This window comes from Halichoerus grypus, chromosome 12 (genome assembly GCF_964656455.1).
Source record: "Halichoerus grypus chromosome 12, mHalGry1.hap1.1, whole genome shotgun sequence".
Taxonomy (NCBI): Eukaryota; Metazoa; Chordata; class Mammalia; order Carnivora; family Phocidae; genus Halichoerus; species Halichoerus grypus.
The window spans coordinates 16,647,711-16,665,776 of NC_135723.1; the positions used below are offsets into that span (position 1 = coordinate 16,647,711).

Sequence of the window (18,066 nt, forward strand, 5' to 3'; positions counted from 1 at the left end):
TATGAAAATAGCTCTTAAACATATAAGAAAATGCTCAGCTTCACTTATAAGATAAAGATCAATTAAAACTACATTGGGGTATCATTTCTCACCCATGAGATTGGCAAGAATTTAAAAGTTTGACAACACATTCCATTGGTGAAGCTGTGGGGGGAAATAGGCATTCATATATTGATGGTAAGGATGTAAAATACAATCATTTTGTGGGGGAATTTGAAAATATCTAACAAAAGTTCATATGCATTTACCTTTCAACCTCATAAAAGCACTTTTAAAAATTTAATCTAAAGGCACAGCTTTCAAAAATGTGAAAATATATATGGACATGGACCTTCATTGTGTAACTGCAAAATTTTGGAAGTGACATAAATATCCAAACATAGCGAGACTGGTTGAATAAATGATGGCACATGCATGTAATGGAGGACTATATACAATAAAATAGAATGTGAGATGTAAAATCAATTGTAATTATATTGGCAGTTCACAACTGGAAAGTGAAATTTAAAAAATAGTATCATTTACAATAGGAACAGCAACAATATAAAAAAAATTCTATAATACTTATAGGTGAAATTTAACCAAAATGGGAAGGATTTGTATGCTGAAAACAATAAAACTTTATTGACAGAAGGCAAAGAAGAACTAAATAAATCTAGAGATATGCCATGTTCATAGATTGGAAGACTCAATATTTAAGATGTCAAACATTCTCCAAACTGATAAATACATTCAATGTAATCCCAATCAAAATCCCAGGAAAACTCTTCATAGAAATCAGTAAGCTGGTTACAAAATTTATATGGGAAGACAAAGAACATAGCATTGCCAAAATAATTTTGAAGAGTTTAAACACTTACTATTAAGCTACAATGGTCAGGACAGTATGGTATCAGTGAAAACATAGATACATAGATAAGAACAAAATGCAGAAATAGGGCAACACATAAGTGGTTAACTAATTCTTAACAAAAATGCCACGAAATCCAAAGACAAAGAATAGACTTTTCTACAACTGGCTATGAAACAATTGTTTATGTATGTAAAAAAATAATAAACCACAATCCATACCAAACATCACATGCACAGATTAACTAAAAATGGATTCTAGGTCTAAATGTAAAAACTAAACAATAACACTTCTAGATGAAAATACAGGAGAAAATCTTTGTGACCTTGGGTTAGCTAAACATTTCTCATATAGGACACAGAAAGCAAGAATCATAAAAGAAATCTTTGATAAATTGCACTTCCTCAAAATTAACAGTTTTGTTCTTCTCAAGACTGAAAATGGAAGGAAAATAGAAAATTTCAAGAAAATGGATAGAGAAGACACAGATTCAAAGAAAATATTCTCCAAAAACATATCAGAGAAAAGGCTGATGTCCAGAATACAGAGAGAAGTCCCAAGACTCAGTAATGAGAAAAGAAATCCAGCTAAAAAATGGAAAGGGATATAATGGGACTTTGGGCAGAAGTCAACTGAAATTTACTTCTCTTCTCTTTAATGTAAATAATAATTTACATTAAAGAAAAACAAATAAACACAAACAAAAACAAAATGGGAAAAGGGACCTGCATGTGCTCAGAGATGTAGAGAGCTGGAAATAGCAGGGCTCCCATCTTACAATAACATCCAAAAAAGCAGGACATACTGAAATTTGATACTTTGCTTGAAGCCATCAGAGAACTAGGGTTGCAGGGTTAATGACTTACACAAAAACTGGAGACAGACAGGCATTTGCAGGGAGAAACAGGATGCTCACCTCAGACAGATGTTGTCAAACACATTCAGCTGGTCACAAGATTAAAGAGGAGATTTCTGGGGCGCCTGGGTGGCTCAGTTGGTTAAGCGACTGCCTTCGGCTCAGGTCATGATCCTGGAGTCCTGGGATCGAGTCCCGCATCAGGCTACCTGCTCAGCAGGGAGTCTGCTTCTCCCTCTCCCGCTCCCCCCTCTTGTGCTCTTTCTCTCTCTCACTCTCTCTCTCAAATAAATAAAATCTTTAAAAAAATAAATAAATAAAAAATAAAGAGGAGATTTCTAATGAAACAATAAGAGCCGAATACAGACAAGTGGAAGAGTGTGAACCCTGGAGGACCAATATATTAGGTACTTCCCATCACTTTTTAAGCTTCTCCAGGAACTCCATAAAATTCTTGCAGGGAAGATCAGGGCCAATCCAGAGAGAGCTTCCGTTGGTGCTGCAGGATGGGAAAAACAGCTACTGATAAATCCCCCCAGATCTAATCTACCCCATCACCACTGTAGAAAAAAGTGACTTCACCTGCAGGGGAAGGTGCTGGTGGAATCCCACTGCAGATGAAGGAATAGAAAGGAGGCAATCACCACGACTTTGCCCAAAACATCTCCCTTATGTCCAAAAGTAACACGTTTTCATCTGCAGAAGGATGGGCATCAAAACCATGGCCTGAAGTAGGTGGGTACCTCCTGCAGCTGGGGGAGGGGACAAGGATTGAAAATGTTCTATCTCTGGGGGCACCTGGGTGGCTCAGGGTTGGTTGAGCATTGGATTCTTGACTTTGCCCAGGTCGTGATCTCGGGATCCAGCCCTGTGTCTGGCTCCATGCTCAGCAGGTAGGCTGCTTCAGATTCTTTCTCTTTCTCCCTCTGCCCCTCCCCCTGCTCATGCTCTTTCTCTTTCTAAATAAATAAACAAAATTTTAAAAAAGTGAAATAAAATGTTCTACCTCTGGAAAAGAAGCAGGAATACTTGTGAAGGCCACATGCTTAAGACCCAGTTTCACTGTATCTGGTTAAAATTGAGACTAAATAAAAATATCAGAAAATGTCCTCCTTCCTGAATGTTGACCCACATGCTAGCAAACCTTGAGTAAAAGTCACAGTGCAATACAACTGAGAGAGCTTCAAGAGACCTTTCTTTGGGGAGCAGAAAAAAGACTCAAAGACAAGAGACAAAGACAAAGTACAGCTAGGGGGGAGGAGCAAGATGGCGGAGGGGTAGGAAGCTTGGATTTCATCTGGTCCCAGGAATACAGCTAGATAGGGATCAAACCATTCTGGACACCTACGAACTCAAAAGGAGATGGAAGAAAAGAATAGTAACAACTCTCTGAACAGAAAAACGACCACTTTCTGGAAGGTAGGACGTGCGGAGAAGTGAATCCGGCGATATTCGGGAGGATAGACGGCGGGGGAGGGGGCCTCCGTCGGCCGCTTCTGGCAAGTGATAGAGCCACAGAGCACAAAATCGGAACTTTTAGAAGTCGGCTCCGCTGAGGGACGTCGCTCCAGTGGCTAAGTGGGGGGTGGAACCCTCGCGGGACAGCATGGTCTCAGCACCCTCGGGGTCACAGAAAGACCGGGGGTGCCTGAGTGCGGCAGAGCTCCCAGGTATTGGAGCGGGGAAGCCGGCTGCAGAGATGGAGCCGAGGCGCGGGCTCTCAGCTCAGGGTTGCCATAAACCGTGATCCGCGGCACAGTTGGGCCACTGCTCCTCCAGCAGGGACCCAACAAGCGGCAGATCCAGGGAGACTCTCCTTCCTCCCCCGGGAGGAGTGGTGCGGGAGTGCACCGCAGGGATCTGTGGGGTTTGGAGACTCCACACAGGGTCGGGTGCCAGAGATAGAAACGTGTGGTCACAGGCCGGGTGAGCATGGAGTGCGGCCGGAGACCAGGGAGACGGGAGTGACTGACGGCTTTTCTCTGGGGGTGCACTGAGGAGCGGGGCCCTGAGTTCTCAGCTCCTCCGGGGCGGAGATTGGGAGGCCACCATTTTCACTCTCCTCCTCCAAAGCTGTACGGAAAGCTTGCAGGCAACAAAAGCACCCCAGAGCAAACCCGAGCAGATTACTTAGGCCTGACCGGGCAAGGGGGCAATTCCGCCTCCGGCAAAGACATTTGGGAACCACGGTAACAGGGCCCTCCCCGGAAGATCAGCGGGAACAGCCAGCCAAGACCAAGTTTACCGATCAATGAGAGCGGCAGAACTCCAGCTCTAGGGGAATACTGCACATAGAATCCATGGCTTTTTTACCATGATTCTGTAGTCTTTCAAAGTTAATTTTTTTAACTTCTTTTTTTTGAATTTTTCTTTTTTCCTTTTTCAACCAACATCTTATCAATTCCTTTTAAAAAAAATCTTATTTTTCATTTTTTGAGTCATATTCTATCCCTTCATAGTAGTTACCCTTATTTGTGGTATATATATATAAGTTGTTCTCTCTTTAAAATTTTGGGATACAATTTCTTCTAACAGACCAAAATATACCCTAAATCTCTAGTATATGGCTTTGTTCTAGTCTCCTGCCTGATCACATTCTCTTCCTTTTTTTTTTTAAATCCTCTTCTTTCTTTTTTCATTCAACTTCTTATCAATTCCTTTTATAAAATCATTTATAATTTTCATCTTTACAGTCATATTCCATCCCTTTATCGTATTAACCCTTATTTTTGTACATATATAAGTTTTTCTTTCTTTAAAATTTTGGGAGGCACTTTCTTCTAACAGACCAAAATATGCCCAAAATCTAGTGTGTGACATGGATCTATGCACCAGCCTGATCATATTTGATCATATTCGGTTTTTGTTTTTTGTTTGTTTGTTTTTTATCTTTTCCCTTTTTTCTTTTTTCTTTCTTTCCCTTTCCCTTTCCCTTTATTTTCCCCCGGTTTCAGGTCTCTTCTGATTTGTTTATTTTCCTGGGGTCATTGTTACCCTGTTAGCATTTTGTTCTCTCATTCGTCTCTTCTCCTCTGGACAAAATGACAAGATGGAAAAAATCACCTCAAAAACAAGAATAAGAAGCAGTACCAACTGCCAGGGACCTAAACAATATGGACATTAGTAAGATGTCGGAACTAGAGTTCAGAATGACGATTTTAAAGATACTAGCTGGGCTTGAAAAAAGCATGGAAGATATTAGAGAAACCCTTTCTGGAGAAATAAAAGAACTAAAATCTAACCAAGTCGAAACAAAAAGGCTATTAATGAGGTGCAATAAAAAATGGGGGCTCTAACTGCTAGGATAAATGAGGCAGAAGAGGGAATCAGTGAGATAGAAGACCAAATGATGGAAAATAAAGAAGTTGAGAAAAAGAGAGATAAACAACTACTGGGTCATGAGGGCAGAATTTGAGAGATAAGTGATACCATAACACAAAACAATATTAGAATAATTGGGATCCCAGAAGAAGAAAGAGAGAGGGGGGCAGAAGGTATATTGGAGCAAATTATAGCAGAGAACTTCCCTAATTTGGGGAAGGAAACAGGCATCAAAATCCAGGAGGCACAGAGAACCCCCTCAAAATCAATAAAAATAGGTCAACACCTCGACATCTAAAAGTAAACTTACGAGTCTCAGAGACAAAGAGAAAATCCTGAAAGCAGCTCAGGACAAGAGATCTGTAACCTACAATGGTAGAAACATTAGATTGGCAACAGACCTATCCACAGAGACCTGGCAGGCCAGAAAGGACTGGCATGATATATTCAGGCATTAAATGAGAAAAATATGCAGCCAAGAATACTATACCCAGCTAGGCTGTCATTGAAAATAGGAGCGATAAAAATCTTCCAAGACATAATTCATTGCTTGGGTACAACTACATAAAAAACTAATGATGTAATGTATGGTGATTAACATAACATAATAAAATAAAATTAAGAAAAAAAAAAAAAGCTTCCAGGACAAGCAAAAACTAAAGGAATTTGCAAACACGAAACTGGTGCTACAAGAAATATTGAAAGGGGTCCTCTAAACAAAGAGAGAGCCTAAAAGTAACATAGACCAGAAAGGAACACAGACAATATACAGTAACAGTCACCTTATAGGCAATACAACAGCACTAAATTCATCTCTTTCAATAGTTACCCTGAATGTAAATGGGCTAAATGCCCCAATCAAAAGACACAGGCTATCAGATTGGATAAAAAAACAAGACCCATCGACATGCTGTCTGCAAGAGACTCATTTTAGACCCAAAGACACCCCCAGATTGAAAGTAAAGGGGTGGAAAACCATTTACCATGCTAATGGACACCAAAAGAAAGCTAGGGTGGCAATCCTTATATCAGACAAATTAGATTTTAAACCAAAGACTGTAATAAGAGATGAGGAAGGACACTATACCCTGCTTAAAGGGTCTATTCAACAAGAAGATCTAACAATTATAAATATCTATGCCCCTAACATGGGAGCAGCCAATTATATAAGGCAATTAATAACAAAAGCAAAGAAACACATGGACAACAATACAATAATAGTGGGGGACTTTAACTTCCCCCTCACTGAAATGGACAGATCATCTAAGCAAAGATCAACAAGGAAATAAAGACTTTAAATGACACACTGGACCAAATGGACTTCACAGATGTATTCAGAACATTCCATCCCAAAGCAACAGAATACACATTCTTCTCTAGTGCCCATGGAACATTCTCCAGAATAGATCACATCCTAAGTCACAAATCAGGTCTCAACCGGTACAAAAAGATTGGGATCATTCCCTGCATATTTTCAGACCACAATGCTTTGAAACTAGAACTCAATCACAAGAGGAAAGTCAGAAACAACTCAAAAACATGGAAGCTAAAGAGCATCCTACTAAAGAATGAATGGGTCAACCAGGAAATTAAAGAAGAATTAAAAAAATTCATGGAAACAAATGAAAATGAAAACACAACTGTTCAAAATCTTTGGGATGCAGCAGAGCAGTCCCAAAGGAAAGTATATAGCAATACAAGCCTTTCTCAAGAAACAAGAAAGGTCTCAAATACACAACCTAACCCTACACCTAAAGGATCTGGAGAAAGAACAGCAAATAAAGCCTAAACCCAGCAGGAGAAGAGAAATAATAAAGATCAGAGCAGAAATCAATGAAATAGAAACCAAAAGAACAGTAGAACAGATCAACGAAACAAGGAGCTGGTTCTTTGAAAGAATTCACAAGATTGATAAACCCCTGGCCAGACTTATCAAAAAGAAAAGAGAAATGACCCAAATCAACAAAATCATGAATGAAAGAGGAGAGATCACAACCAACACCAAAGAAATACAAACAATTATAAGAACATATTATGAGCAACTCTATGCCAGCAAATTAGATAATCTGGAAGAAATGGATGCATTCCTAGAGATGTATCCACTACCAAAACTGAACCAGGAAGAAATAGAAAACCTGAACAGACCTATAACCGCTAAGGAAATTGAAGCAGTCATCAAAAATCTCCCAACGAACAAGAGCCCAGGGCCAGATGGCTTCCCAGGGGAATTCTACCAAACATTTTAAGAAGAATTAATACCTAGTCTTTTGAAACTGTTCCAAAAAATAGAAATGGAAGGAAAACTTCCAAACTGGTTTTATGAGGCCGCCAATACCTTGATCCCAAAACCAGACAAGGACCCCATCAAAAAGGAAATTACAGACCAATATCTTTGATGAACATGGATGAAAAATTCTCACCAAAATATAGCCAATAGGATCCAACAGTACATTAATAGGATTATTCACCCCGACCAAGTGGATTTTATCCCTGGGCTGCAAGGTTGGTTCAACATCCGCAAATCAATCAATGTGATACAATATATTAATAAAAGAAAGAACCAAGAACTATATGATCCTCTCAATAGATGCAGAAAAAGCATTTGACAAAGTGCAGCATCCTTTCCTGATCAAAACGCTTCAGAGTATATGGATAGAGGGTACATACTTCAATATCATAAAAGCCATCTATGAAAAACCCACAGTGAATATCGTTCTCAATAGGGAAAGACTAAGAGCTTTCCCCCTAAGGTCAGGAATGCGGCAGGGATGTCCACTATCACCACTGCTATTCAACATAGTATTAGAAGTCCTAGCCACAGCAATCAGACAACAAAAAGAAATAAAGGGCATCCAAATTGGCAAAGAAAAAGTCAAACTCTCACTCTTTGCAGATGATATGATACTTTATGTGGAAAACCCAAAAGATTCCACCCCAAAACTGCTAGAACTCATACAGGAATTCAGTAAAATGGCAGGATATAAAATCAATGCACAGAAATCACTTGCATTCCTATACACCAACAACAAGACAGAAGAAAGAGAAATTAAGGAGTCGATACCATTTACAATTGTACCCAAAACCATAAGATACCTAAGAATAAATTTAACAAAAGAGGCAAAGAATCTGTACTCAGAAAATTATAAAATACTCATGAAAGAAATTGAGGAAGACACAAAGAAATGGAAAAACGTTCCATGCTCATGGATTGGAAGAACAAATATTGTGAAGATGTCAATGCTACCAAGAACAATCTCCACATTCAATGCAATCCCTATCAAAATACCATCCACTTTTTTCAAAGAAATGGAACAAATAATCCTAAAATTTTTATGGAACCAGAAAAGACCCCGGATAGCCAGAGGAATGTTGAAAAAGGAAAGCAAAGCTGGTGGCATCACAATTCTGGACTTCCAGCTCTATTACAAAGCTGTCATCATCAAGACAGTATGGTACTGGCACAAAAATAGACACATAGATCAATGGAACAGAATAGAGCCCAGAAATGGACCCTCAACTCTATGGTCAACTAATCTTTGACAAAGCAGGAAAGAATGTCCAAGGAAAAAAGACAGTCTCTTCAACAAATGGTGTTGGGAAAATTGGACAGCCACATGCAGAAGAATGAAGCTGGACCATTTCCTTACACCACACACAAAAATAGACTCAAAATGGTTGAAAGACCTCAATGTGAGACAGGAGTCCATCAAAATCCTAAAGGAGAACACAAGCAGCAACCTCTTCAGCCTTAGCTGCAGCAACTTGTTCCTAGAAACATCGCCAAAGGCAAGGGAAGCAGGGCAAAAATGAACTATTGGGACTTCAACAAGATAAAAAGCTTTTGTACAGCAAAGGAGACAGTCAACAAAACCAAAAGACAACTGACAGAATGGGAGAAGATATTTGCAAATGACATATCAGATAAAGGGCTAGTATCCAAAATCTATAAAGAACTGATCAAACTCAACAGTCAAAGAACAAATGATCCAATCAAGAAATGGGCAGAAGACACGAACAGACATTTTTCCAACATCCAAATGGCAACAGACATGAAAAAGTGCTCAACATCGCTTGGCATCAGAGAAATCCAAATGAAAACCTCAATGAGATAGCACCTCACACCAGTCAGAATGGCTAAAATTGACAAGTCAGGAAATGACAGATGTTGGCAGGGATGCAGAGAAAGGGGAACCCTCCTACACTGTTGGTGGGAATGCAAGCTGGTGCAGCCACTCTGGAAAACAGTATGGAGGTTCCTCAAAAAGTTTAAAATAGAGCTGCCCTATGACCCAGCAATTGCACAACTGGGTATTTACCCCAAAGATACAAATGTAGAGATCTGAAAGGGTACATGCACCCCGATATTTATAGCAGCAATGTCCACAATAGCCAAACTAAGGAAAGAGCCAAGATGTCCATCGACAGATGAATGGATAAAGAAGAAGTGGTATATGTACACAATGGAATATTATGCAGCCATCAACAGGAATGAAATCTTGCCTTTTGCAACGACGTGGATGGAACTGTAAGGTATTATGCTGAGCGAAATAAGCCAATCAGAGAAAGACATGTATCATATGACCTCAGTGATATGAGGAATTCTTAATCTCAGGAAACAAACTGAGGGTTGCTGGAGTGGTGGAGGGTGGGAGGGATGGGTTGACTGGGTGATAGATATTGGGGAGGGTATGTGCTATGGTGAGCGCTGTGAATTGTGTAAGACTGTTGAATCACAGACCTGTACCTCTGAAACAAATAATACATTATATATTAAGAAAAAGAAGAAGAAGATAGCAGGAAAGGAAGAATGAAGAGGGTGAAATCAGAGGGGGAGACGTACCATGAGAGCCTATGGATTCTGAGAGACAAACTGAGGGTTCTAGAGGGGAGGGGGTTCAGGGGATGGGTTAGCCTTGTGATGGGTATTAAAGAGGGCAAGTACTGCATGGAGCACTTGGTGTTATATGCAAACAACGAATCATGGAACACTACATCAAAAACTAATGATGTAATGTATGGTGATAAATATAACATTAAAAAAAAGTCTTAAAATCCAGAAAAAAAAACCAAAAACAAAGTAGAACTAGAGAATTTTTAAGTCCCTGAACTCTGACAACAACAAATTTCAACTCTGATAACTTACCAACAACAAACTTCAAATCCAGTCGAACTCCTGACTAGTAACCCAAACCCCCACATAATAGCCTAGCAGAAGGAAAGATGTGCTCATTATCTTCTTTTTTTGCATTTTTTTATTTTATTATGTTAAAGGCTTTAATCTAATAGAAAGGTAAGTAGTATACAAAATCAGACAGATAATTTCAGTATAGAGATTTAAAGAACCAAAGGAAATGAACGAAATACAAAACAGTAACAGATGAAGAATGCCCTGAAAGGCTCACCAGTGGATTTAAGAGATATAAGGAAAGAATTAGTTAACATAAAGATAGGCCACTAGAAATTACATAAACTGCAATGGAAGGACTAGAGAGAGAGAGACAGAGACAGAGTCAGAGAGAGAGAGGGGATGTTAGAGAGAGAGAAGCAGATAATCATAACTACTAGAAGAAGAAAACTGTAAGAACTCTCCTCCTCTCTCCTTCTCCCACTCTCTGATTTTAACCAATAAAGGACTATAGTCCTTTAATAAGAAATGGCTTCTTTACACTAATTTTCGATCCATGGTAACAATCACACAGTAATGAGAGAGATGTACTGATAAATTGAGTTAGTAGTCCTGTTTTGCAGGATGATTTGTGGTAAATACTGTGGGTCTCTTTCTCTGCAGTCTATGAGTCATAGCTGTGTGTGCAGAGCAGAACTTCCTCTACTAAATCATCCCTCAGATTTGCTCTGCGATCAGCCCAGTATTCAACCACCTCTCCTGACAGTGCTGGCAGGATGCTGCTCCTGCCACAGGTCATCCTGGTGGCCTCCCTGTGGAGTTGTAAGTGGCTTTACCCTTGGGAGATTTCACTCAGTGAAGAAAGGAGAGAGAAAACATGGACAATCAAGTCAGCCATTATGGGCAGAAGAAAGCCCAAAAGGTCATTCAATCCAGGCTGATAAATTCCACGATGATTTTGAATTCTTCAGGAAGAAAATGTAAACCCCAGACCTCAAGCATTTCATTGATAGAAAACAAATGCGTACTATTTTAAGGAATGTCAAAATTTTGCTAATTGTTGTTTTTGTTTTCCTTTCAGATACAAATGCAGACATTTTAATAATGCAACTCATACCATCCATTACCAAGAAACAAGGAAAGACAGCATTTTTAGAATGCCAAATAAAAACAAGTGGCTTAAGGAATAATGTATATATTCACTGGTACCGACAGAAGTCAGACCAGCCTCTAAAACGAGTTCTGTATATCTCCTCAAATGAAAATGTGGTCCACGAACAAGGTGTTAGTGAGGAAAGATATGAAGCCAGGAAATGGCAGAGCGATTTGCCAGCGAGTCTCAGGATACACCAAGTTAATGAGGAAGATGCTGGGCTGTATTACTGTGCCTGCTGGGATACACTGTATGGAAATGCTCCACAGCCACTGAACAAAAACCCTCCCACAACTCCACACCCGTGCAAACACATACATGCTCCTTTGTACCTCCCTGAGGAACCTGGCTACTGTCTCTACAGGACTTTTCTCCTGCATCTATGTCCTCAGCAAGATCTGAGCTAGGAGCCCAAGCACCCAATCTATGTTGTTTCTTTTAGTTAGGTCACTTTATCATTTATTTACCTCTCTGGGGCCTAGGTTGGCTTTTGTTAGTGACCTCACTGGTGTCCTAGTTAGTGTCCTGCTTCTCCATCTATGATAAGTTTCCCGGGGAAGGAAGCTAAATCCAATGTGCCAAATGGTGTGCTGACTTGAGTGAATGAATGAATGAATGACAGAAGATATAAGGCCTTTGAAATAACTTCAAAGTTATGGCCCTGGGGTTTAATTCCTGCTCAGCCTCTTAACTGACAGCACGATCCGGAAAGTTACTCCATCTTTCTCATAGGGTTGCTGGGGACTGAAGGAGGCTCCACACAGTACAGGTCTAGCACAGGGTCAACACATCACAGTGTCCTTTCCCGTTACAACTAAACTGTTTCACTGAGCCATCTCAGCTAACATAGGAACTCAGGTATTTTTTTAAAGGCACACTTTACATTGTCCTCCCAGCAATAGTAGAGTTTGCTTTATTTTGAAAAGCTGAGAATTATGAATAGGAAAAGAGTTGAGGGTAATAAACCAAAAGATATTTTTTCTCCAAGAATTTTCTTCACTCATAGCAGAGTATAGAAACATCCTAGCATCTAAAGCAACAGCTACAGCAATTGTTAATATTCACCAAGCCTTGGGAACTTTCTACAAACTACTGATCTATAGAATGTACATACTTCTGAATAAAGTTGTGGGATTATTGTCTCATTTGTTATTACATAAAGTAATAAGACTTCTCTTCCATTTTTCACAAGAGCCATATAGCTCCACACACTCTCCCAAAATATGGTGGAAAATCTCTGAGAGTGAAAAAGAGCTCAAGGATAGGTGTGTTTGAAGCAAAACCTAAAGGAAAAATGTGAGGATGTTGCTCCCAAGGGGAATATAACAATGAATTATTATAACATGGGGTTTAGGTGAGATCTTCTGGGATCAGATAGTTCTTTATACCAGGAACATAATCAATAACACTGAGACAGATCTTACTGAGAAGGTCTTTCACTGGTTTTAAAACAAACCTTCCTCCCCCATCCTTGCCTCTGAAGAATATAGGCTGCCACTGCCTCCCCAGTCCCGATGCATGCCCCCCTCTTGGAGAAAATTCTGACTAGTTACTTGCATTGCCAACCCCATGGATATATGGGTCTTTGGCTTGGGTTTGTAGGTTGAATATATTCTTTTCTTGTATCTTCACTGTTTTTATGTCCACTGTCAACTTGTTCAGGTACCTCTGATCTCACCCCCTTGCATTTCAAATGGAGACATCAAAATAAGAATCTTATATGAAAACAATGGATTGTGGATCACCACATCAAAAACCAATGATGTATTGTATGGTGACTAACAAAACATAATAAAATAAAAAAAAAAAAAGCAAAAACAAAATAAGAACCTTTCAGAATCAACTTTCCTTTACCCCAACACCAGACAGAACATTGCACATACATTGCAAGCTGTCTGGGGTTTCCTTGGAGAAGGCTATCATGCATGGTACCAACTAAAAGAAGAAGAGCCCCTGAAATGAATCCCATATGGCTCAACCAATATTACCTGTAAGACTAGCCCAATTCCGGCTTAGATACAGATAAGAAAAACAACAGAGTCTTTTACCTGATAGTCAATAAAGTCCTCACGTCCCATGAAGCCACCTGATATTGTGCTTACAGGGATCTCACAGTATCACAGAATCAGAAGGGACCTGTAAGAAATCCTTCTCTATTACTAACCCTAAACTCCTTTCTCACTTGAGCAACCACAGAAGACCCTTTCCTGCTCTTAATCACGGGTTCACAAGCTGTTGGCACAGGAAGGGCCCTTTGGACATTCATAGCCCAATGCCCACACAGCAAATGGGACGTGGGAACCCAGGGATGGCAAATGTCTTGTCCAAAGCTAGTTAACCACAGAAGTAGGGCTACACATGCATTTCTGAAGATCACAGAATAGCTTCCAAGAGGCTTCTTCTTTCAACACTTCAGAGAAATGGATTGTGTTTTCAAATTTTGGTTTAAATCGAAATCTATTATCTCATGGGAGATAGACTTCTCTACAAATTTCTTTTTTATTCCAGGAAAAATAATGTTGTTACACAAATTATTTTCTCATTTTGCATGGTGTGGTAAAGAATCATGTTGCCAAGTCGTAAAAGTAGACGATTACAAAATGGAGACCATTGTTCACATTTCTCAAGTATATCTCTGTTGGTACGTTGCATTTGGGGGTTACTAAAGTTTCCTCCTTTAGAAATACAATCCCAAATTGCTAACAGAGCTGGTCTGGTGTTTGTGAGAACAGAAGGGCTTTTCCTTTGATGCATCTCTGAGCAGTTTCACACAGTTGAACACCTGAAAATCAAAACCTCTTAATTCACTGAATACTTTTCCTGATAATGTAGATAAATAGTTGGTTGACCCGTTACTCCCAATCTCTCTCTTTTTTTTCTTTTGCTTTTATTGTTTCTGTTTTCTATCAGCACTTCTCAGTGATTACTGCCTCCTTTGAAAACAGACATTTGGGTCAACTAATCTCAGGAAAACATAAAATATCAGATGCTATGAGCCTGTATTCAAGGACTTCCAAGGGAACCCAGAAGATCAAGTTGCCAGTACAAGGTTTCTACCTGCTGGTCCTGCCGTGAAGCTCAGGAGAAGGCTGATGTTTTTGTAGAACCTCTAACCAGTGTGATAACGCAGGCTGGATCAAGATATTTGGACAAGGAACTAAGCTCATAGTAACTCCCCCAGGTAAGTAACTTTGTTTTGTTTTGATCCTGTGAATGAAAAATTGATAGATGCTTTTTAGAAAAAACAATATAGGATCACCTCAGCATATGGACAGCTAGTTACTATGGCAAAGAATGGAATCCAATAGAGACTTGTCCATTCCAAAAATGTGGTCTAGACCATTATGTGATATTAGAAACATTAGGCCATATTTTTTTAAGATTTTATTTATTTATTTATTTATTTATTTGAGAGAGAGAGATGGAGAGAAAGTGCACGTGGGAAGAGGAGCAGAAGGGGAGGGAGAGTTATACTACATGCAGGACTCAATTGCATAACTCAGAGCTGCCTTTGCACTCCTGCTGGGACAGCTGCAGAAAGACCAAAACAAACAGGATCCTCTGATAGAGCAACTCAGAATTTTAAATCAATTCCCTGGAAACTATTAGGGTAATTTCAAGCTCAAAGGAGCAGTCCTTCAGGAATAACTAGGTTAAGAGATGATCATTATGATTTCAAACTCTGTAACAACTCATCGGGTCTAGTATCAGTGGGAATTAGATTCTGGAAAGAACTTACTTTACAATTAAACCAGATATCCCCACCCCTCAATATATGGAAATAAAATAATCCTGTAAAAATACTGAACACTCATTTATTAAATACTCATATATATTATTTCTATTTTTTTCTTCTTTGAAAATTAAAGAAATAATAACTGTAAATTACACTCTAGTAAAAGAAGTGCTATCATAGAAGAAAACCCTTTAAGGGAAGAGATTAGAACTTTCAGGAAAATGGTGAGAAAAGGTAAAATCATATTCTCCAACCCCTGTGAGTGAGATGGGAAAGACAGAACCAAGCTGACCAGGCAGAGAGGGGTCAGTTCATCAATTCATATCTAATGTGATTTTGCTTCAGGTTCATCTTTGTTTAATGTTAGCAGGGTTTGGGGCTCCTGCATGGTTCAGTTGGTTAAGGATCCAGCTTGATGTAGGCTCAGGTCATGATCACAGAGTTGTGAGATAATTTATTTCCCTGCCTGCTGGTCATGCCTCTCCCCTCTCTCCCTCTCCCTGTGTCCTAACCCCCTGCTCGCACCCTCTTTCTCTCTCAAAAAAAAAATATTAGCAGGGTCCATTTTTATATATTTATATAAATATTGAAAAAATATGGGCACTATTTTAAAAGAGGCACAAAGGGGGTTTTTTGTAAAAGCTTTTCAGATAGTGGGATTGGTATGGCTGGAGCAGCAACAAAGTGTTTGGTCCTGGCACACAGCTAAGGATTACAGGTAAATTTTCTTTACATACTTCCGTATAAGGTAGGGAAGGAAGGCAGGTGATGCAGGGGCTGAAGGCTAGGTGCTGGTGCTGGCTCAGAATTCTAGGATTTGGTCCCAGTTTGGTCACAAGTAGCAGCATGATCCTTGGAGAGGTTGGTGACTCCATCCCAGTCCTTGGAGGTAGTTGCTGCCTAAGCTAGCGTGGAGGACATTAACAAGGAGCTAACTAGCTGCAGCAACTGCAGGTCCCTAAGAGGAGGAAATGTTAGGTCCATTTGGGATTTCTGTGTTGAAAGTTTTGTAAAGAAGACTGTACATCTTATTTATGTGATTCCAAAAATAACCAATGGAAAAGAATGAACAAAAATTGCTAAACTTTCATTTGGTCAGAGGATGATTAATATCAACTATCAAAATATTTAACTATGCAATATACTTAAGAATGTCATAAGCTAGGTTCCCCCCCCCCAATATCAGTCTGGTAAATTTGTTCATTCTTCATTAGCCTTAAAGATGAAATTTTGCCTGAATGAGGGAGAATATCTCGGAAGGATGTTTCTAGAGTACTAGGTCGAGTCAAATAAAAGTTTTCAAAGAATTTTCAAAAAGGTGATAAAACATTGAAAAAATGAAAGAAATATATTTAGTTTTCCTTAATGGTTGTGATCATAGGTACAAATGAATTCATAAATTGCAAAGCAAGTTTCTGGTGCTCTTTTTTCCAACTGACTACATAATCAATGTAAATTCTAGCAATCAAGTTTAATAATGGTGACACAGACATAATAATTCATGAGTTCCTGAAAAGATGTTTTTGAGAAGAGTGTGGTGTAAAGAGGAATATGGACTATGAATCTGGGTCTATCACTTTCTGTATAATCTGGTTATTGCTTTCTTAAAATTTTAAAAATAATACATGTTCATTATGGAAAAAATTGGAAAAGAGAAAAAATAAAGAAAAAAATTAAAATTTTATAGTGACACTTGTTACTGTTTTAACATTTTGGATTTTCATCCATTCTTATTATTGATGTAACAACAATCTCAAGTGGAAGGTGCTAAGGTATATGAAATTAAATATGGAAATAGCTAACATAAAAATTGGGACATGGTCAGTGATAAAGAATTTTTATTCTCTAGAATTCAAAGACCACCCACTGGAGATCTTTATGAAACAGGAGTGCAGAAAAATATATTAATAATTACCATCTAGTCTACAGATCAGTTCAGAACCAATGGTCTAATTTGTGGGATACTTCAATTTCTAAGACTCATTGTTACCTGCTTTTTAAAATTTTTTTTTTATTTTGTTACCTGCTTTTATAAATTAAGAGAATCTAGGGGTCCCTGGCTCATCAGGGAGTCTACTTATCTCCCTCTCTCTCTCCCTCTACGCCTGCCCCTGCTAATACTCTCTCTCTCTGTCTCTAAAATAAATAAATCAATCTTTAAAAAAAAACTTAAAAAAATGATGAGAATGTAATAAGCATTGTCTCAAGTATTGTTAGCCTGAATATAAGGTGGTCTCTCATTTATCAGTGGAAATATCCAGACATAAAAAGGGAGGAGGTTTTGCAATTTGAATATATAAACTTACAGTGATATGGATAAAAGTCAAATATTCACTTGTATATTTAATATCTTAATTGAATTATACTTACAAAGTTAAAAATTATATCAATACAAATATCAGTTGAGAAATACTGCTTTTTTTGCCCTCAATTTTGTTAAAAAATTTTGTTCAGACACTTCACACGCATCTAAAACATCCACTTTAGAGCAAATTTCTGAGTCATCTCAGGGTCTGAGTGTCTGTTTTGGGATCCCCTTATGATGATGTCACTGAATAGTTTATCTGAAGAGAAAATTACCCACTTATAAAATAAAAGCATTTTTTTATTTACTCTGGTATTCTATATTTTGCAATGTAAACATAACATGTAGAGACTTTTGTTCCAGGTAATATTTACCAAATCCATATTAAACTTCTTTACTGTCTTTTACCAGCTCTACCTCTAAAACTAATTTGAGTTCATTTCAGGTTGATATCCAAGTAGTATTGTTTGATCAAAGTAGAGCATTAGAAGAGCCTCTTTTAATATGAGAGGCTGACACATAAGGCAAGCCCTGTTTTGTGAGGGATAATGTTGGGAACGAAAGCTCCACCTTATGCTCTGGCATTTCAATGTGTTTGAATTCTACGTGTTTTGTGTCTGTATCTCAGAGCAGGATTTGCAAACATCTCCCGTTTTTCATGTCATCTTTGAGTTAGACCTTACCAAACTATCAAGTTCTGGGGCAGAAAAAGAAACAAGC

General features: G+C 38.7%; 1 gene segment (V, D, J or C); it reads left to right on the forward strand.

Moving 5' to 3' along the window:
• LOC118551592 (T-cell receptor gamma chain C region C10.5-like) overlaps positions 1-18,066 on the forward strand; it is a 48,240-nt gene that overhangs the window by 20,873 nt on the left and 9,301 nt on the right. The window contains 1 exon segment of the C gene segment in view: positions 14,423-14,486. Coding sequence covers positions 14,423-14,486 — 64 coding nt within the window.